This window comes from Thamnophis sirtalis, unplaced genomic scaffold, assembly GCF_051295495.1.
Source record: "Thamnophis sirtalis isolate CommonGarterSnake01/CBP01778 unplaced genomic scaffold, rThaSir2_p1.2 scaffold_4, whole genome shotgun sequence".
Classification (NCBI taxonomy): domain Eukaryota; kingdom Metazoa; phylum Chordata; class Lepidosauria; order Squamata; family Natricidae; genus Thamnophis; species Thamnophis sirtalis.
The window spans coordinates 129,861,012-129,882,703 of record NW_028261384.1 but is presented as its reverse complement, the minus strand read 5'-3'; the positions used below and the strand labels follow the sequence as shown (position 1 = coordinate 129,882,703).

At 38.3% G+C, this 21,692-nt stretch overlaps 1 protein-coding gene across 1 annotated transcript; it reads left to right on the top strand.

Annotated features, from left to right (window-relative positions):
• The first annotated feature begins 894 nt into the window (after nucleotides 1-894).
• Nucleotides 895-20,977, top strand: LOC148046567 (vomeronasal type-2 receptor 26-like). Its single transcript, XM_087714847.1, has 6 exons — nucleotides 895-1,037; nucleotides 1,996-2,173; nucleotides 10,615-11,475; nucleotides 13,069-13,296; nucleotides 15,911-16,037; nucleotides 20,076-20,977. Exons 1-6 carry the CDS (start codon nucleotides 895-897, stop codon nucleotides 20,975-20,977), a joined length of 2,439 nt encoding a protein of 812 aa, XP_087570973.1.
• The last annotated feature ends 715 nt before the right edge of the window (nucleotides 20,978-21,692 follow it).

Genomic DNA, 21,692 nt, shown 5'->3' with positions numbered 1-21,692 from the left:
GCAATGCTGGCAGTTCCACCCATCCAGTTCTTGTCAGGTGGAGAAGTGTACAAAAAAAGGATGACCTTGGATTCTTGAAAGGAATTTTAATTTGGCTACATAGCATTTTACTTCGTACCATCCACCCTCCCATTTTCCCCCATTAGAAACAGCATAGTAATATAATAGAAAGTGTGGCAGGCGTAGTGTGGTGTAGAGACAAAAAATGACTTTGGATTCTAGAAAGGAATTTTATTTTGGCTACATAGCATTTTACACTGTATCATCCCCCTTCCCATTTCTCCCCATTAGAAACAGCATAGTAATATAATAGAAAGTGTGGCAGGCCAGAGATCCATAAAGGAATATGGCTGCAGATCTGACATAGACGTTCTTTCAATTGGGAAAAAAGTGTAACATTGTAGTATTTCTTCATTCACCTTTTGAGTTTTCACTTTTACAAATTTGAGAAGGAGCTGACCTTTTCTAAGTCTCCCCCCTCCCAAAACACCCTCAAATACTTTGCCTTTAGTTGCAGACTTCAATTGTCATGGAACTGCAAAATTGGCAGACATTTTTATTTAAAACAATCAATATAAAATAAAGCATATTCCCCAGGCACATCATGCCAAAGATTCCACAAGTATGGGATGATTTCCCCTATCATTATCAAGTTCTCCATTATTAACTCCAAGCCCCAAAAGGGATACAAGAAATAGATTATGGCAGTGAATTAAAACTACACTATACGTTACCTTGTTTCTGTGTAGGATGAGAGTAGAGAGATAAGATGCTCTCAGTTTTATTCTTTGCACATTATGTTGCAGCCTATTCTGCAGAATGCTTTTATTCCTTGCAACCCTACTAATGTTATTGCCTCATGTCACCTGCAATATTTTTCTTGGTAAATGTACTATGAGGGACCCACTCCTTTTTAATCACAAGAAATACCATTCAGAAGATCTGGTTATTGGTGGCATAACTTCTCAGATTTATATATTTTTCAGCAAGATAACATTCATAAAGAAGCCATCTAAGGAAATTGTTGATGATTTAACGTAATTATTTTTATTATGTAGCTAAGTGATAACTGGCTCATTCTTCCCAGTTATTTGATATATAAAAGTAAAGAGTGGAATTGATTTGGATGGGTGGTAGAAACTATTGCAGCACAAGGGAATAGCTTTAAAAGTGCAGGAAGGGAATCTGAATTTACATGCCATTCCCTTTCCTGGAATTGTAACTTTTTAAATGTTAGATAACAAATAGCATTACTAATAGTGTTAATAGATGAAAAATTGTGAAATGAAAAGGTAGTAAGATAGTGGAAAAGATAAGGGAGGATAATATAATTAAAAATAATTCTATTAAACATAGGTTACATTTTTGAATTGCAATAAATCCTTGCATGAGTGATGACAGATTATAACATATTAAAGGAATGGACTCTTCAATCTAGTATTTTCTTCTAAATAATGTTTTCCATCTAAAAGTTTAGATAGCTTTCCTTTCCTTTCCTTTCCTGCATTTTTGCATCAGAATTTAGCTCTTCACATGGTATGGAAAATCCAGGTACATCTGATTCATATTTTCTCATCTATAGCATTGGCATGTTAAAAAATATGTACAAGGATAGAAAGCAAAATATGTACAGGGATAGAAAATTCAATTTGAGCATTGAGAATCTGAAAAGATGAGGCTCTCAAATGAATGTTGTCCTTAGATTATATTCAGATAAGGCTTTAGCTTTATTAAAACTGTATAGAGTTTTCCCTGATTTACAGCAATAAAATTAAACCTCCTGAATTTGATTAAAAAAATAAACCAGAGCATAGTAAAGTTCTTATTTGGAATCATAAGTATTGTAAAAGAAATAACATTTGTTAACAAATCCCATTTCAGAATTCAGCTTCAGAATTTTCAGCATATCCTGGCCTTGGAATTTGCTATCAAAGAAATCAATGAAAATCTCCAGATCTTGCCTAATATCACATTGGGCATACATGACTGTAGTAGCTATTTTTTGGCAAGATTGATCTATCTGGCTTCCATAGAACTTCTCTCTTCAAAGGGAAAATTGATCCCAAACTACAAGTGTGATCTCAAGGACAATGTGTTAGCTGTTCTTGTTGGACCTACTGCTTTCATTTGTCAGTCCACATCAAATGTTCTCAGCATTTACAAGATTCCACAGGTAAAATATACTTTTCAAGAAAGATGCACAGAAAAAACATATCTGATTTGTCTATAGAAATTGTTAAATGAAATGATTATTAGGGGACTGGAGGCTAAAACACAGGAAGTATACTTGCAGGAACTGGGTATGTCGAGTTTAATGAAAAGAAGATCTAGAGGAGACATGATAGCAGTGTTCCAATATCTCAGGACAAAGAAGAGGCAGTCAAACTATTCTCCAAAGCACTGGAGGGTAGAACAAGAATCAATGGGTGGAAACTAAGCAACTTAGAACTAAGGAGAAATTTCCTAACAGTTAGAACAATTAATCAATGGAACAACTTGCCTCCAGAAGTTGTGAATGCTCCAACACTGGAAGTTTTAAAGAAGAAGTTGGATAACCATTTATCTGAAGTGGTGTAGGGTTTCCTATGTAAGTAGGAGGTTGAACCGGAAGACCTCCAAGGCAATGGTGAAATTCAATTTTTTACTACCGGTTCTGTGGGCATGGTTTGGTGGGCATGATGTGGCTTGGTGGGAGTGGGACCCCATCCACATAGTTCCCCTTTCCATATTCAGTCCAGATTTTTTTTCACTTTTTCTTTCAGTAGCTTGTCAGCTCCATGCCTTGGTTGCCTAGCAGAGGGAGCTGAGCCCTGTAGCTCATTTTGTGCAGAATGCTGAGTATGTGATCAACAGTTTCATCAGCTTCTTTGCAAAGTCTGCATTTGGCATCATCAGAGGTTTTTTCGATTTTGGCCTTAATGGCATTTGTGCGGATAGCTTGTTCTTGCGCAGCCAGGATTAGTGACTCTGTTTCTTTCTTTAATGCACCTGTTGTTAACTATAACCAAGTTTGTTCACTGTCCACTTTATCTTTTATTTTTTCCAGAAATTGGCCATGCAGTGCTTTGTTCTGCCAACTCTCCAGTCTTGATTTTATCACTTCTTTTCTGTATTCTTGTTTCATCTGTTGGGCCTTCAGTAGATTTTTGTTCTTTACTTCGATTAATAGATGTTCTTGACTTTCTTTTAAATAATCAGCCAGTGCATGTTTTTCTTCTTCAACTGTTTGCTTCACTTGCAATAATCCTCTGCCACCTGATTTTCGGGGCAGGTAGAGTCTATCAGTAGTAGCAGTAGCAGTAGACTTATATACCGCTTCATAGGCCTTTCAGGCCTCTCTAAGCGGTTTACAGAGAGTCAGCATATTGCCCCCAACAATCTGGGTCCTCATTTTACCCACCTCGGAAGGATGGAAGGCTGAGTCAACCCTGAGCCTGGTGAGATTTGAACTGCTGACCTGCTGATCTAGCAGTAGCCTGCAGTGCTGCATTTAACCACTGCGCCACCTTGGCTCTATCAGTATCACCACGTGGATGTAAACTGTAGTGCATTGTCATTAGTTTCCTGGTTTTTCAGTCCAAAAGGTCCAAATCAGCTTGTGTCCAGTTAACTATACCAGCTGTGTATCTTATAACTGGTATTGCCCAGATATTTATGGCCTTGATTGTATTTGCACCATTCAATTTAGATTTCAAAATTTTCCTAACTCTGTTGGTGTACTCTCGCCTGACAATAGTTTTTACTTCTCCATGCTTGATGTTATCCACTGCAGAATGCCTAAGTATTTGTAGGCTTCATTTTCTTTGCATTTAATTAATTGGCCATTGAGTATTTCAATTCCCTCACATGCAGTGATTTTGCCCCTTTTTATGGATACAGTGGCGCATTTTTCCATGCCAAACTGCATTGAAATATCGGTGCTGAATATTCGGATTGTGTTTGTCAATGATTGGATTTCTATTTCTGACTTTCCATAGAGTTTCAAATCATCCATATATAGTAAATGTGAAATTTTTTCAGCTTCTTTGGCTGTTTGGTAGCCTAATTTCATTTTTTTAAAAATTACTGATAGTGGGATCATTGCGATGATGAAGAGAAGAGGTGAAAGTGAATCACCCTGGAAAATTCCTCGCTTGATATTAACCATTCCGTAGATCTCATTCCCTACTGCCAACTCAGTTCTCCATTGTTTCATCGCCTTTTCAGTAAAGGATGTAATATTTTTGCTAATGCCAGTTGTTTCTAAGCATTTTATGATCCAACTATGTGGCAGTGAGTCAAATGCTTTTTGTAATCAATCCAGACCATATTCAAGTTCGTTTTTCTGTTCTTACAATTTTCTAATATCATTTTATCAATTAGAAGCTGATCTTTTGTGCCCCTGCTCCTTCTTTTGTTGCCTTTTTGCTCTACTGGCAAGATGTTGTTTGTTTCCAAATAATCCATCATGTTATCTGCAATAATGCCTGTCAGTAATTTGAAGGATTTTGGCAAGCATGTTATTGGTCTATAGTTTTCAGGTGTTGTTCCTTTAGTTGCATCTTTCTGAATCAAGTATGTTTTTCCAGTTGTCAACCATTCATCAATTTGGCCCTTTTGTAAAATTTCATTCAGTTGCCTGGCCAATATTGCATGTAAACTGGTCAGATATTTGAGCCAGAAATAATAATAATAATAATAATAATAATAATAATAATAATAATAATAATAATAACAACAACAACAACAACAACAACAACAACAACAACAACAAATCCGCCATTGCCGGTCCCAAGCCCGGATGAGAAAGGAGGAAGGTTGGGATCAGGTTGGCATCTGGTCCCGTAAAAAACCCCCGCCAACCCATATAATATGGTGAAAAAAACAAATAAGAATTCCATACCGCATCGGTCGTCGCGCGGGTTAACAAGGGCCGCGGCGGATGTTGGGGTCCCTGGATATCCATCGACAAGTGGGCTACAAGTGGACCAGCCAACAAAACGACAAAAATATAGTGCAGATGAAAACCGTGCCATAATGGCCTGTTACTACAACTCAGAGCCAGAAAAAATAGGCTATTTAAAGCGAATGTATGAGTTATGGAAACAACAATATCCAGATTCAAATGTTAGTGAACAACGACTAGCAGATCAAAGGCGATTTATTATACGGAATAAAGTGATTAGTGAAGTTGAACATGAGGAAATTCAGGCAAATTGCAAAACCCCCAAAACAATATCACAAGCGGAAATAACTGATATTCAAGACACAACTAAAGACATTATAGTAGAACTCCCAGAAGAAGCTCTTGGGGAGGAAATAACATCACCACCACTAGAACCAGTTATCACTGAACCAACTGATGAACTAACTCAAAAACAAAAAGAATTGAAGGATAAGATCATGGAGCATTTTCTGCTTAATGAGGAAAGGCAACGTTTACCATCACTAAAAACTGTGCCGAAGAAAATTTTGGCCCCTATCATGAAAATGGTTAATGCAGTGTTTTCAACAATTGAACCGGGATCCATCTTGGAAACAAACCAGTTAATGTACAGTGCAGCTGTAATAGTCACTAATGAACTAGGCATTAAAATTAAAGTACCTAGTCATACAACAGAAAAAGCATCAAAGCCAAAGTGGAAAATCCGTTTAGAACAAAAAATAAAAAAATTAAGGGCAGATGCTAGTAACTTAAAGAACATGCATGAGCAACGGCTTAAAAACAACAAAATCATAGATCGGCTAATCAGGAGATATAGATTGGATACAAGAAACACCAATGAAGCTGTAGAGATTGTAAAACAGCAGATAACAGCAACAGCTAGAAAAATTGAAAGATATGAGGCACGAATCATCCAATATAAACAAAATCAGCAATTTCGATCAGACCAACGGCGTTTTTATCAAAGTCTTAATGTAAATGGGGACACCAAAAGTGAAAAACCAGAAAAAAAGGCCACAGTTGAATTCTGGAAAGAATTGTGGGAAAATGCAAAGGACTACAACAAGGAAGCAAAGTGGATACATGACTTTAAGAAAAGCATTGGCAACAAACAAATGCAAGTATTAGAAATAACAACTGAGATGGTCAAAAATCGAGTTAAAAAGGTAAAGAATTGGACATCACCTGGAAAGGACCAATTACATGGTTTCTGGCTCAAATATCTGACCAGTTTACATGCAATATTGGCCAGGCAACTGAATGAAATTTTACAAAAGGGACAAATTGATGAATGGTTGACAACTGGAAAAACATACTTGATTCAGAAAGATCCAACTAAAGGAACAACACCTGAAAACTATAGACCAATAACATGCTTGCCAACAATCTTCAAATTACTCACAGGCATTATTGCAGATAACATGATGGATTATTTGGAAACAAACAACATCTTGCCAGTAGAGCAAAAAGGCAACAAAAGAAGGAGCAGGGGCACAAAAGATCAGCTTCTAATTGATAAAATGATATTAGAAAATTGTAAGAACAGAAAAACGAACTTGAATATGGTCTGGATTGATTACAAAAAGGCATTTGACTCACTGCCACATAGTTGGATCATAAAATGCTTAGAAACAACTGGCATTAGCAAAAATATTACATCCTTTACTGAAAAGGCGATGAAACAATGGAGAACTGAGTTGGCAGTAGGGAATGAGAGCTACGGAATGGTTAACATCAAGCGAGGAATTTTCCAGGGTGATTCACTTTCACCTCTTCTCTTCATCATCGCAATGATCCCACTATCAGTAATCTTAAAAAAATGAAATTAGGCTACCAAACAGCCAAAAAAGCTGAAAAAATTTCGCATTTACTATATATGGATGATTTGAAACTCTATGGAAAGTCAGAAATAGAAATCCAATCATTGACAAACACAATCCGAATATTCAGCACCGATATTTCAATGCAGTTTGGCATGGATAAATGTGCCACTGTATCCATAAAAAGGGGCAAAATCACTGCATCTGAGGGAATTGAAATGCCCAATGGCCAACTAATTAAATGCAAAGAAAATGAAGCCTACAAATACTTAGGCATTCTGCAGTTGGATAACATCAAGCATGGAGAAGTAAAAACTATTGTCAGACGAGAGTACACCAACAGAGTTAGGAAAATTTTGAAATCTAAATTGAATGGTGGAAATACAATCAAGGCCATAAATACCTAGGCAATACCAGTTATAAGATACACAGCTGGCATAGTTAACTGGACACAAACTGATTTGGACCTTTTGGACCGAAAAACCAAGAAACTAATGACAATGCACTACAGTTTACATCCACGTGGTGATACTGATAGACTATATCTGCCCCGAAAATCAGGTGGCAGAGGATTATTACAAGTGAAGCAAACAGTTGAAGAAGAAAAACATGCACTGGCTGATTATTTAAAAGAAAGTCAAGAACATCTATTAATCGAAGTAAAGAACAAAAATCTACTGAAGGCCCAACAGACAAAACAAGAATACAGAAAAGATGTGATAAAATCAAGAATGGAGAGTTGGCAGAACAAAGCACTGCATGGTCAATTTCTGGAAAAAATAAAAGATAAAGTGGACAGGGAACAAACTTGGTTATGGTTAAAAACAGGTACATTAAAGAAAGAAACAGAGTCACTAATCCTGGCTGCGCAAGAACAAGCTATCCGCACAAATGCCATTAAGGCCAAAATCGAAAAATCCTCTGATGATGCCAAATGCAGACTTTGCAAAGAAGCTGACGAAACTGTTGATCACATACTCAGCTGCTGTAAAAAAATCACGCAGACTGATTATAAATTGCGGCACAATTCAGTAGCACAAATGATCCATTGGAATTTGTGCAAAAATTATAATATTAAAACAGCAACAAACTGGTGGGAACATCAGCCTGAAAAAGTCACCGAAAATCAGATGGTCAAGATCTTGTGGGATTTCCGTATACAAACCGACAAAATACTGGCGCATAATACACCAGACATCACACTGGTTGAGAAAAATAAGGTCACAATCATAGACATCGCAATACCAGGTGATAGCAGGGTCTCCGAGAAGGAACATGAAAAAATCGCAAGATACCAGGACTTAAAAATTGAAATTCAACGACTATGGCACAAACCAGCAGTGGTAATTCCAGTGGTAATTGGCACACTGGGTGCTATTCCAAAAGCACTGGAATTACATTTAAAACAGTTAAATATTGACAAAATCACCATCAGTCAAATGCAAAAAGCCGCACTGCTTGGATCTGCACGCATATTATGAAAATACGTTACGACGTCCTAGGCCCCTGGGTGGGGCCCGACTAGTAACCAATGCCAAATCCGGCGAAACAACTGGCCGCTGTGATACAATTGTATAATAAAAATAATACTGCATGGCCAATTTTTGGAAAAAATAAAAGATAAAGTGGACAGTGAACAAACTTGGTTATGGTTAACAACAGGTACATTAAAGAAAGAAACAGAGTCACTAATCCTGGCTGCGCAAGAACAAGCTATCCGCACAAATGCCATTAAGGCCAAAATAGAAAAATCCTCTGATGATGCCAAATGCAGAGTTTGCAAAGAAGTTGATGAAACTGTTGATCACATACTCAGCTGCTGTATAATAATAATACAATTGTATCACAGTGGCCAGTTGTTTCGCCAGATTTGGCATTGGTTACTAGTCGGGCCCCACCCAGGGGCCTAGGACGTCGTAACATATTTTCGTAATATGTGTGCATATCCAAGCAGTGCGGCTTTTTGCATTTGACTGAGGGTGATTTTGTCAATTTTTAACTGTTTTAAATGTAATTCCAGTGCTTTTGGAATAGCACCCAGTGTGCCAATTACCACTCGAATTACCACTGCTGGTTTGTGCCTTAGTCGTTGAATTTCGATTTTTAAGTCCTGGTATCTTGCGATTTTTTCATGTTCCTTCTCGGCGACCCTGCTATCACCTGGTATTGCGATGTCTATGATTGTGACCTTATTTTTCTCAACCAGTGTGATGTCTGGTGGATTATTCGCCAGTATTTTGTCAGTTTGTATACGGAAATCCCACAAGATCTTCACCATCTGATTTTCGGTGACTTTTTCAGGCTGATGTTCCCACCAGTTTGTTGCTGTTTTAATATTATAATTTTTGCACAAATTCCAATGGATCATTTGTGCTACTGAATTGTGCTGCAATTTATAATCAATCTGCACGATTTTTTTACAGCAGCTAAGTATGTGATCAACAGTTTCATCAGCTTCTTTGCAAAGTCTGCATTTGGCATCATCAGAGGATTTTTCGATTTTAGCCTTAATGGCATTGGTGCGGATAGCTTGTTCTTGCACAGCCAGGATTAGTGACTCTGTTTCTTTCTTTAATGTACCTGTTGTTAACCATAACCAAGTTATGTCCACTTTATCTTTTATTTTTTCCAGAAATTGACCATGCAGTGCTTTGTTCTGCCAACTCTCCATTCTTGATTTTATCACTTCTTTTCTGTATTCTTGTTTTGTCTGTTGGGCCTTCAGTAGATTTTTGTTCTTTACTTTGATTAATAGATGTTCTTGACTTTCTTTTAAATAATCAGCCAACCTCCCTTTTAGTTTACATGGGCCTTCATCACATCAGCATACTTCCTAAACCCCAATGCCATGTCCTCCCCATTACTATGGCAGCTGATAGGAAGCATGCATCAAAAGGAAAACCCATGCTGGAGACCCGGCTGACGGAGATTTGGAGATTTATTTGTTTGTTTGTTTGTTTGTTTTTGTTAAGCATGTATAAGATAATAGATATAAGTATATACAAGATTATGAATACATGAAATGGATATGAATAAATGGGGTTGTTAGGACAAGGAGGGTAGGCATGTTGGTGCGCTTATGCACACTCCTTACAGACCTGTTAGGAATGAGGTGAGGTCAAGAGTAGACAGTCTAAGATTAAAGTTATGGGGGTTTGGGAATGTAACAACAGAGTCAGGTAACTCATTCCAGGGATTGACCACTCTGTTGCTGATGTTGTATTGCCTGCCATCGAGTTTGGTACAGTTTACCTTAAGTTTGTATCTAGTGTGTGCTCAGGTATTGTTGAAGCTGAAGTATTCATTGACAGGTAGGACATTGTAGTAGATAATTTTATGACCAAAGGCAGTGTAATTCTAAATTGTCTAAGCCCGAAATTGCAAGTCTGGTGGCATAAGACATTCTATTGTGAGCAGTGGAGTGGAGGACTCTTCTTGGGAAATATCTTTGGTTCACTCAATTGTGTTAATGTCCGATATGCAGTGCAGGTTCCAGACAGATGAGCTGTATTTGAGAATTGGTTTAGCAAATGTTTTGTATCCCCTGGTTAATACTACAGTGTTACGAAAGAAGAAGGGATCGTTAGCGAGAGTCTTTTGTTTTATACTTATTTTTTTTCACTTAGTAAGATCTCTCTCACTGATTGCCACATGTGGCTTTGTTAAGCCACATGCTTAACAAAAACAAACAAACAAACAAATAAATAAATCTCCAAATCTCCGTCAGCCAGATCTCCAGCATGGGTTTTCCTTTTGATGCATGCTTCCTATCAGCTGATTGCCACACCACATCTATCTGCTAAGTGTGTTTTGAATAACTTCTCATATTTGATTGTCATAACTGTTGGATTTCACATGTAATTTTCTCAGCTCACGTATGGCTCTGCTCCGGTGATAGATGTCAGCACACAGGCTGTTTTCTTGCATCAGACATTTCCAAATGAAGATCTTCAAATTAAGGGGATGATCCAATTGTTGCTCTATTTTCAGTGGGTATGGATTGGGCTGATTGTCCAAAGTATTGAGAAGCGAGACAGGTTTCGACAGAACAGGCTTGCTCTATTTTCTCAGGAAGGTATTTGCTTTGACTTTGTGGAAGAGTTACCAAAAGGATCTGTTTCCACTGAAATTGTAGGCTCACTTACACACTATATCAAAGTTTACACGGTTACCATGAGGAGCAGGGCCAACGTTGTCATCATCTATTGTGAAAACCGGGAAACATCTGTATTGAGAATGCTGCCCTATATTTCAGAATTTGAATACAATGTAGTGAAGAGAAAAGACAAAATTTGGATAATGCCAGCCCAGATGGAATTCTCTTCTGCCCCTTTTCAGAGATATCAGAGCATGGACTTCATCCATGGTTCTCTGACTTTTCAAGTGTCCTCAAAGGATCTCTTAGGATTCAAGAGATTTCTTCAGATGAGAAAAGTTAGTCTCGCCGAGGAAGACAGTTTGATCAGGATATTTTGGGAAAGTGCCTTTCAATGTTCTTTCTCCAATGCCAAGTTAGAGGAGGATGCTGTGAATCAATGCACAGGTGAGGAGCAGCTGGAGACACTTCCTCAGTCAGTGTTTGACACCAGGATGACTGGACAGAGTTACAGTGTCTATAATGCTGTCCATGCTGTGGCACATGCCTTGCACGCCCTGCTTTCATCAAAATACCAACTCAAGGCAAGAGGAACTGGCTCAGACCTTAGGACATGGAATCAATATGTGTGGCAGGTAAGAGTAAGAAGTTGAATGCTCTTTGTACTTTAAGTAGGAACGATTAATACAACTAGATAGAATCTTTTGCTACTATGTTTGCTTTGCAAACCCTGCTTTCACCCCAGCACAAATGAATGTCAACCAGAAAAGTTTCCAAAGTGAGATTTTTGAATAAAAATGTGTGGCAGTTAAGAGGGGGATTAATTCCCTTTCCATGTTAAGCAGGAACTATCAGAACCATAAGATAGAATGCTCATGGAGATGCCCAGTCACCAGATCATAGTTTCTCAAAGATGCTTTTTCAAAAGGCAACTGAACTATGTTTTTTTTTTCCTCGAGGAAAATGTTTCGCTTCAGAACTGAAGAAGTTCAGAACTGAAGAAGGATGATTAGGGGACTGGAGACTAAAACCTATGAAGAATGGTTACAGGAACTGGACATGGCTAGTCTAGTGAAGAGAAGGGCCAGGGGAGACATAATAGCAGTCTTCCAATATTTGAGGGGCTGCCATAGAGAAAAGGGGGTCAAGCTATTTTCCAAGGCACCTGAAGGCCAGATAAGGAATAATGGATGGAAACTGAACAAATAGAGATTCAACCTCGCCATGGCTAATCTAGTGAAAAGAAGGACCAAGGGAGACATGATGGCAATGGTTCCAGTGTTTGAGAGGCTACCACAGAGAGGAAGGGGTCAAGCTATTTTTCAAGGCACCCGAAGGCCGAACAAGGAATAATGGATGGAAACTGAACGTGGAGAGATTCAACCTAGAAATAAGGGGAAACTGACAGTGAGAACACTCAAGCAATGGAATAGAAGTTACCTTCAGAAGTCTTTGGAGCCTCATCACTGGAAGCTTTCAAATGGAAATTGGGCTGCCATTTGTCAGAAATGGTGTAGGGTCTCCTGCTTAAGTGGAAGGTTGGACTGCAAGACCTACAAGGTCCCTTCCAACTCTGTTAACCTGTTAAATCTGTCTGTTATAATTTTCTTGGATGAAACATCTTCCTCAAAGAAAAAAAAAGTCATAGTGCAATTGCCTTTTGAAAAATCATCTTTGAGGCATCAGGTCAAACACTTTGATAAAATTTTGACCGTTATTTTCAATAGGATCACAAAACAGCAATAAGGATTGTATCAAAATATTCAACCTGATGTTTCAAAGGTGCTTTTTCAAAAGGCAACCAGATTATTATCTCCAATATAATCACACAATGTCTTATTTAAATTAAATATGTATATCAGCGAGACCAAGACTTTTGTAAATGCTATATGCTAATTAAATTAAGTTAAATTAAATTAAATCACACTGTTTGAGAAACCTGCAAAGGAAGAGAAAGGAAAACAAAGAGAGGGTGAGTGGAAAGGAGGAGAAAGGAGATATTGAGCTGAAATTGCATCTGGAACGTAGGAGGAAAGAAGGAAAGGAGGGAGGGAGGGTGGAAGAAGGAAGGAAAGATTCCATATAGGTACTTGAAATGAATAATGATGAATACCATTTGGCAACCTAAAATAAATAACGATGTAACATGCTATAATGACTTAGCTATTATTACCCTATATTAAATTAATTTTATATATTCTTACCACTTCTAATTTATTTTTCTTTAGGTTCATAAGTACCTGAGAACTGTTTCCTTTAACAACAGTGCTGGAGAAAACATTTTCTTTGATCAAAATGGGAAGGCTGCAACTGGTTTTGATGTTATCAACTGGGTCACTTTCCCCAACCAATCCTTCCATCGAGTCAAAATTGGGAAAGTAGATCCATTTGCTTCCCCAAACAATCTGTTCTCCATTTCTGCAGACAGTATTATCTGGCCCACTACATTTAATCAGGTAGACTTTGAACATAATGTTGGAAATGGTTTTCTCCTTATTCATATCATTCTTCAATTTTCATACTTTTGTTCTAATCGTTGTGAATGTGTCCTGTACACCAAGTTATGGAATGGGTCCTACTGTCCAAATGAACAAGGAGTAAAAGAACTTTAAAAAAGTATTCAAAAAGCATTTATTTTAATTGCATGAAAATTAGTGGGGAGGGCAGTCAAACGGTTATACTTAGAAATTGTATATTCCATGCTATTAATCAAGAAATTCAATAAAATCCCCTATTCAAGAAACTTATGGTATGTTCTAATACTAATATTAAGACATTCTGAAATGCCCTATCTGTTCTGACCCCCAATCTGTATGGTGAGTCATGCCAACACAAGATTACTGCTAGACAATTTATTCACAGTAAATTAACACACTGACAAGACTTTGGCAGCAACCCAGGCTTCCACAGATAAGAAATACACATGAGAGCTTCTCCAGCTTTCGTATATTAGTTGTGTCCTGCAAACAGCCTCCTCCCAAAGTCTCTTCTTATATACTCTCTTGGAAGGAGCCTAATCACAACCACCTAGTCCCAATTATCTTCTGTATCTGCGTAATTGCTGTCGGTGCTTATCTGCCCGCCTTTGCCTGGCGTCTGGGACTAACTCCCTTAGCTCCTGCCCACTGCTCCAGGGCCTGGTGTCAGGGACACACTCCCTTTGGCTTTCACCGCTGCTCCATGCCTCAGGCGCCTCCTAGTGGCCAACCAGCCTCTCTGGTCCCTGCTTGGAGTCTGAACCCTGTCCAGGGTCCTCCACCTCTTCCAGAGCTGACTCATAGGGTCCCTCGCTATCGGAGTCTGTTTGCAGCTCCAACAGCTCCTGCTGGCCACAACATCTATCTATCTCCATTATAAGATAACATTAATCTCTCTTCTAATCTTAAAACATTCAGATACAAACAATTCAATAAATCCAGATTGTCTACAACAAGGAATGATGCACTTCCTATTAAATGAGAAGGCAGAGTCTGTTATAAAGAACCCAAATTTGGTGTTTATATATACATATACATACATAGGTACATACATACATACATACATACATACATACATACATACACACACACACACACACACACACACACATACAGTACACATATCCATAATATATATAAATGGCTCTTTGTGTGTGTGTGTGTGTGTGTGTGTGTGTGTGTGTGTGTGTGTGTGTGTGTGTGTGTATTCCAGCATAACTCTGGAATGCCTTGAGCAATTTCAACCAAACTTGGTACAAAGATAACTTACTCTCTGGAAACAAATACTGTGGGGGTAAGAAACCCCTAACACCTGTGTGTGTGTGTGTGTGTGTGTGTGTGTGTGTGTGTGTTACAGCATAACTCTTGAATGCCTGGGCTGCTGAAACGAAAAGGTATACATTATATCTATATAGTCAAATATAGTCACAGTATTTTTGACAATAATAGTGTGCATTAATGTTATAGTGTTAGGATACAGCCTGTTGTGCCTTATGATGGTGTCTACTGTGCAGCACAGTGGAGTTTCCATGGTAACAGTTTCACAGTATTCCACAAGGGGTCTCCAACCTAATACAGAATTAGAATAAATACCTGGGCAATGCCAGATTATCAACCTGCAAATAAATGCAGGTTCCCATGTCCATATCACATGGCAAGTTTTCAATCTGTTTGCTTATCTTTGTGGAATAAGGAATGTAGTGAAAATTGTAATATTACTCCCCTTTTAAAAACTCTATAATCCCTTAATTCAGGGAGGAGTCAGGACAACTGAATGGAGCTCTAGCAAAAATCATAATGTTATATATAATTAATGCAAAATCTTAGTGAAATGTAGTGAAAGTCATAATAACAGTCTTTGCAAGTATTTATGATTACAATAGTTATGATCCATGGTGGAAGAGTGGTTAGAATGCAGTATTGCTGGCTACCTCTGTGACTGCTGCCTGCCAGAAGTTTGGCAGTTCGAATCTCACGAGGCTCAAGGTTGACTCAGCCTTCTATTCATCCGAGGTTGGTAAAATGAAGGACCCAGTTGGTTGGGGGCAATATGCTGATTCTGTAAACTGCTTAGAGAGGGCTGGAAAGCACTGTGAAGCGGTATATAAGTCTAAGTGCTATTGCCAATAGAATGGCATTTTTAGCAATAGCAATAGCAGTTAGACTTATATACTGCTTCATAGGGCTGAAAGCCCTCTCTAAGCGGTTTACAGAATCAGCATATCGTCCCCACAGTCTGGATCTTCCTTTCATCCACCTCGGAAGGGTGAGTCAACCTTGAGCCGGTGAGATTAGAACCGCTGAACTGCAGATAATAGTCAGCTGAAGTGGCCTGCAGTACTGCACCCTAACCACTGCACCACCTCGGCTCTTTAGATTAAGATGAACATTGATTTCAGAAGATGTGAAATAGAAAATTTATTTCTTGTACAACTTTGGATTTGCCAAGTGACTAATTTATTCATGACATACCCAAATAGAAAAAAAAATCTGAAATGTATAAGAAAAACTGTGGGATCCATGTACCTGAAATGCAGGGATTTCTGAATATTAAGAAATAGTTTCTGAATATTCCATTATTGGTTTTCAACAGGTGCAACCCGTTTCTGCCTGCAATGATCATTGTGTTTCAGGTTACAGTAGGATCAAAATAGAAGGGAAACCATTTTGCTGCTACAATTGTCTTCGGTGTCCAGAAGGGAAAATCTCAAATAAGGCAGGTAAGAAATATCATAAAAGGAAAATCCTAATATGATTTCCAGAAATCAAATTATGTTTAATAAGAGTCGTAATTTGAGATAGGCAAGCCTACTATCATCATCATCATCATCTTCTTCTTCTTCTTCTTCTTCTTCTTCTTCTTCTTCTTCTTCTTCTTCTTCTTCTTCTTCTTCTTTTCTCTCTCTCTCTCTCTCTCTCTCTCTCTCTATCTCTACCTCTACCTCTACCTCTACCTCTACCTCTACCTCTACCTCTACCTCTATCGGTCGATATAGATATAGATATAGATATAGATATAGATATAGATATAGATATAGATATAGATATAGATATAGATATAGATATAGATATAGATATAGATATAGATATAGATATAGATATAGATATAGATATAGATATAGATATAGATATAGATATAGATATAGATATAGATATAGATATAGATATAGATATAGATATAGATATAGATATAGATATAGATATAGATATAGATATAGATATAGATATACAGATACAGATACAGATACAGATACAGATACAGATACAGATACAGATACAGATACAGATACAGATGATATAGATATAGATATGTAGGTCTTTGGTTATTCGGGTTTTCTCCCGTGTAAAATTGGAAGTGTCTGGGCGACGTTTCGACGAAGTCTCATTCGTCATCTTCAGACTTGTTTGCTCGGCTTGGTGCTTCCAGGAACAATGTGAGATCTCGGCTGTTTCTTCCTTTTAACTGCCAATGGGGGTTTGAGCTGATTCGGTGGGAGCTTGGCTGTGTTCTGATTGGGTGGAGGTGTGTTCTGATTGGTTGGGGGTTTGTGTTTCATGTAAGGATAGGAGGGGTTTAAAGTGGCTAATGGTGCAGTTGCGGTCTGGCTTCTGGTCCTTGGTCGTGCCTCATCATCAGTGTGGGTTTTTGTCTGCTTTCTTTGTGGATGTTTGGTGGTGACATCCTGTGTGGCTATTGTGAGTGTGGGCCTGGTGTCATTCCTCATGTTAGGGACTCGTTTGTCAATAAGGGCGGGCTTCCAAGTGGCTGGCAAAGATCTCACATTGCTCCTGGAAGCACCAAGCAGAGCAAACAAGCCTGAAGATGACGAATGAGACTTCATCGAAATGTTGCCAAGACACTTCCAATTTTATGCGGGAGAAAACCCGAATAACCAAAGACCTACATACTAACACCCGCGAAAACCTCAGAAAACAGATATAGATATAGATGTAGATGTAGATGTAGATGTAGATGTAGATGTAGATGTAGATGTAGATGTAGATGTAGATGTAGATGTAGATGTAGATATAGATATAGATATAGATATAGATATAGATATAGATATAGATATAGATATAGATATAGATATAGATGGTAGCAGGGCAGTGGTGAGTTTCAAAAATTGTTCAAACCTACTCTGTGGGTGTGGCCTCCTTTGTGGGAGTGGCTTGCTGCCCATGTGACCGGATGGGAGTGGCTTGCCACCCATGTGACTGGATATGAAGATGCCGACGACACTTGTCAGAACCACCTTAAATTACCTCACACACAGCACTGGCAGGCATAAGAATATGATGTAAACTTGTTTTTTAAAAGGCATATTTGGTTTGCGTTAAAACAACTTCAACACACGCAATGTTCTGATTGCACCACAAATGCAGTAGTCATCTTACCTTTCACAGAGGCACTGAGTTTTATAAATATGAGCATGATAGTGTAGAATAATCATATCCAAGGACCAGTGGTAGGTTTCAAAAAATTTTGGAACCAAACTTTGTACCTCTTCTGTAGGTGTGGCCTGCTTTCCGGGTCCACTGGTGGAACCTCTTCTAACCGGTTCAGTAGATTTGATGAACCGGTTCTACCGAATAGGTGTGAACTGGTAGGAACCCACGTCTGTAGCAAGGGGATAAAAGGCCCCACTTTGGGGCAAAGTGCCAAGAACAGAGGGCAGGAAAGAGGAGCATATGGGAGGGGGAAGGGAGAAGCCAGGGATGATGGGCATGGGAGTAGGGGGAAGAATGGCCCCTCTCAATGGCTCCCTATCAGACAAACATTGCAATATCTATAAATACCCAGGCAATGCCAGGTCATCAGCTAATTTTAAAATAAAAAAGTTCTAAAGTAGGCCGAGTGCAAGAATTCTTTTTCATCTAATATTATCTTCTCAAATCACCTTTCCTCAAGGGCATGCTTGATCATGACTTCCTCAGAATACAGCAGTGAATATTCCTAACTTCACGCACAGGGATTTTTCTACATAAAGATCTCCTAGTTTGTGTAAAGGAAGCTGAACATGGGGAACAGAAAGCAACAATTAGAGGACTAATGGGAAAATAAACATAATCAAATCTAGTATTTAAAAATCTTCCTCCTACTCTGTTTATCAAATAAAGTATTGGCCAGCTGCAAAGGAATTTTGAAAAAAAAATTATAGTACAATTTCTTAATCATGAAAAAGTAGTTGCCTTCAATCATACAGAGCAGTGATGGTGAAACTTTTCAGCACTGAGTGCCGAAAAGTGTGTGTGTGTGTGTGTGTGTGTGTGTGTGTGTGTGTGTGTGTGTGTGCCGGTCACCCACGCAACCTGGAAGAGGAGCTGCAAAGGGGGCATGTGTGTGCATGCACATGCCGGGAAATGAATTTCTGGTTTCCAGCACATGCATGCACACTGGCCATCTAGTCTTCAAGTTACCAGCATGCATGCATGTGCAAGGGTCAGCTGGCCAGCCCACATGCCATCAGTTTCAAGCAATGCCGCATGCAAGAAGGTCAGCTGTTTTCACCCTCCCCAGACTCCTATAAAGCCTCTGGAGCCTGGGGAGGGTGAAAAATGCACACCAAAAATGGGGGGGAGCACTGGTCATGTACGCATGTGCGCTTTGGTCATGCACACAGCATTATGGGTGTGGCACGCCCATGCACGACCCCCCTGCACTCCCCCTGCTTTTTGGCATGTGAGCCAAAAATGGTTCACCATCACTGCCCAAATGGCTGTCTATTTGTCTTCTTAAAGACTAGACATACCCAATTCCTGTAATCATTGTTTGAATGTTTTAGCCTCCTTTATCAGAAAGACTATAAAAGTATGTAAACAACCAGACTTCATTATTTATTTATTTTTTTAGGGTTCAAAAGTTTTATTTCTTTTAAAACAAACATTTCATCATTCCTCAATCAATAAGACATCGAAGTACAATTTTTTGTGTGTCAAAATAATTCTAGTTTACCACCAAATTCTTGTCTAGCCTAATGCATACCCCTCGCTCCCTCCACCCAACCCCCAACCCCCCTCCTCCTCCCCCCCCCAACTTCCCAGAACCCATACACGGTATGGATTTTTAACAAACACAGTCTAAAATCTATTGAAAAAAAGAAATAAAGAAATTAATGACATTTTACATTGACCTTAGCTTCTTCTTGCTGAACTAACTTTAAACAATTTAAATCATTTCTGATCTTAAGCATAGGCTAACCGGAATTTCTTGGTCCCGTATTTATTTTGTATATAGTCAATACATTTTTTCCAGTCTCGTTTATATCTCTCATTTGAGTGATCTTTAATATATGCTGATATTTTAGCCATCTCGGCTAAGTTTGTAACTTTCAATGTCCATTCTTGAGTTGTAGGCAAGTCTTCCTTTTTCCAGTATTGCGCCACCAACAGTCTTGCTGCCGATTTCAGACTTCATTATTCAAAACACATCAAAGTATAAATGAAAAGAGCTCATTTGCTTGTTTTTATCATTTATTGTAGTGGATCGTGCCTACAAAGAGAGAGGTGGTGTGATGGATTGTAGTGAAATAGGGAGTGGGACAAGATAAAAAACAGGCTGGAGTTGGATCAAAGAAAGAGAAAGAGGTTTATGATAGCCACTTTCTAGAATCTCCCAGGTTATATCCGTGGAATGTGTAATATTCTTTCTACATGGTATAAGCAAATAAAGAACTGAAGGTTTGCTGTTCTCTGTCATTCCTGGACTGGTCATGACACTTATAAACCTTTAAATATGACTGAAATTATTTATTTTTCAGATGCAGATGACTGTTTTTGGTGTTCAGAAGATCGATATCCAAATAAAGCTCAAAATGCTTGTATTCTGAAACAGATCACATTTTTGTCATATGAAGAAATCTTGGGAATCACATTGACCACTGTTGCATTCTTCTTTTCTTTCATCTCAGCTGTGGTGCTGGGGATTTTCATTAAACAGCGGGACACTCCCATTGTCAAAGCCAACAACAGGAACCTCACCTATGTTCTCCTCATTGCTCTCCTCCTCTCCTTCCTTTGCACTTTCCTCTTCATTGGGCAACCAGAGCAGGTGAAATGTCTCTTGCAACAAACTGTTTTTGGCATCATCTTTTCTGTAGCCATTTCTTGTATATTGGGGAAAACAACCATTGTTGTTCTTGCTTTCATGGCCACCAAGCCAGGCTCCAAAATGAGGAAATGGGTGGGAAAAAGACTGGCTTACGCTATTGTCTTGGGTTCCTCCCTGGTACAAGCCAGCATTTGTTGTCTGTGGCTGGCAATTTCTCCTCCATTCCCAGATTCAGACACATATTCTGTATCAGAAGAAATTATTTTGGAATGTAAGGAAGGTTCATCCATCATGTTTTATACTGTCCTTGGTTTTATGGGGTTCTTGACTATTATCAGTTTCATGGTGGCTTTCCTTGCTAGGAAGCTGCCTGATAGTTTCAATGAAGCCAAATTTATCACCTTTAGCATGTTGGTCTTTTGTAGTGTCTGGATATCATTTGTTCCCAGCTATCTGAGCACTAAGGGGAAATATATGGTGGCTGTGGAGATCTTTTCCATTTTGGCTTCTGCAGCTGGATTACTGGGTTGCATCTTTGCCCCTAAATGCTACATTATTGTTCTGAGGCCTGATTTGAACAGAAAGGATCAGCTGATAAAGAAGCAACACTGACTCTTTTAGTCCAGTGCACTATAATTTCTCCAAATTATGACAGAAACTTCATTTGTCTCATTAAGTGTCACTCACTAATAACTTGCATAGATCATAGAAAAACTTTTGGTAGATGGTAAACATCTAAAAGAGACTTGAATGGAATCAAAAAAGGTTGCATATTTAAGTATTTATAGGGATAGCTTTAAGGATTGTGTTTAAACAGAAATTGAATACAGTCAGTTTAATGTAAGAATACAAAGAAATGCAACAAATAAACCAATTGTAAATAACAAATGAGAAAGTTCTTTAAAATGTGTGTTTGTGTACATATATTTATATATCTCCCTGTGTGCACACATAAAGTGTGTTTCTTTCTGTGCATGTATACACTCACACACATATGAATAATGAAATAAATAATAAAAAATAAATACTGAATTGTCTGGTTATTTTTGGAAGCATCAAAACATATTCTCAGAATTTCATTCCCAAATTTCTAATATATCATATTTAATCTTCATTATGGATAGCATGCATACCATTTCAATAAATTTTACTGATGTATAATTTTGTTATGCAGAAGAAAGTAACAGAATGGGAAAAAATTCAAAACTAGCCTTCTTCCCTCTTGACTTTCTAAATCATTGAGATTTTCCACAATTTCACTACAAATGATAAAATGTTTCTAATTCTTTTATCACATATCACAAGGAATGTTGATGTAATTGGGATT

What these genes read in the sequence shown, in the direction of transcription:
- LOC148046567 (XM_087714847.1), top strand. Translation starts at nt 895, where the DNA reads ATGAGGGACCCACTCCTTTTTAATCACAAGAAATACCATTCAGAAGAT. An exon ending in GCATTTACAAGATTCCACAG is followed by an intron (nt 2,174 to 10,614) that starts GTAAAATATACT and finishes TAATTTTCTCAG; the next exon opens with CTCACGTATGGCTCTGCTCC. An exon ending in GGCCCACTACATTTAATCAG is followed by an intron (nt 13,297 to 15,910) that starts GTAGACTTTGAA and finishes GGTTTTCAACAG; the next exon opens with GTGCAACCCGTTTCTGCCTG.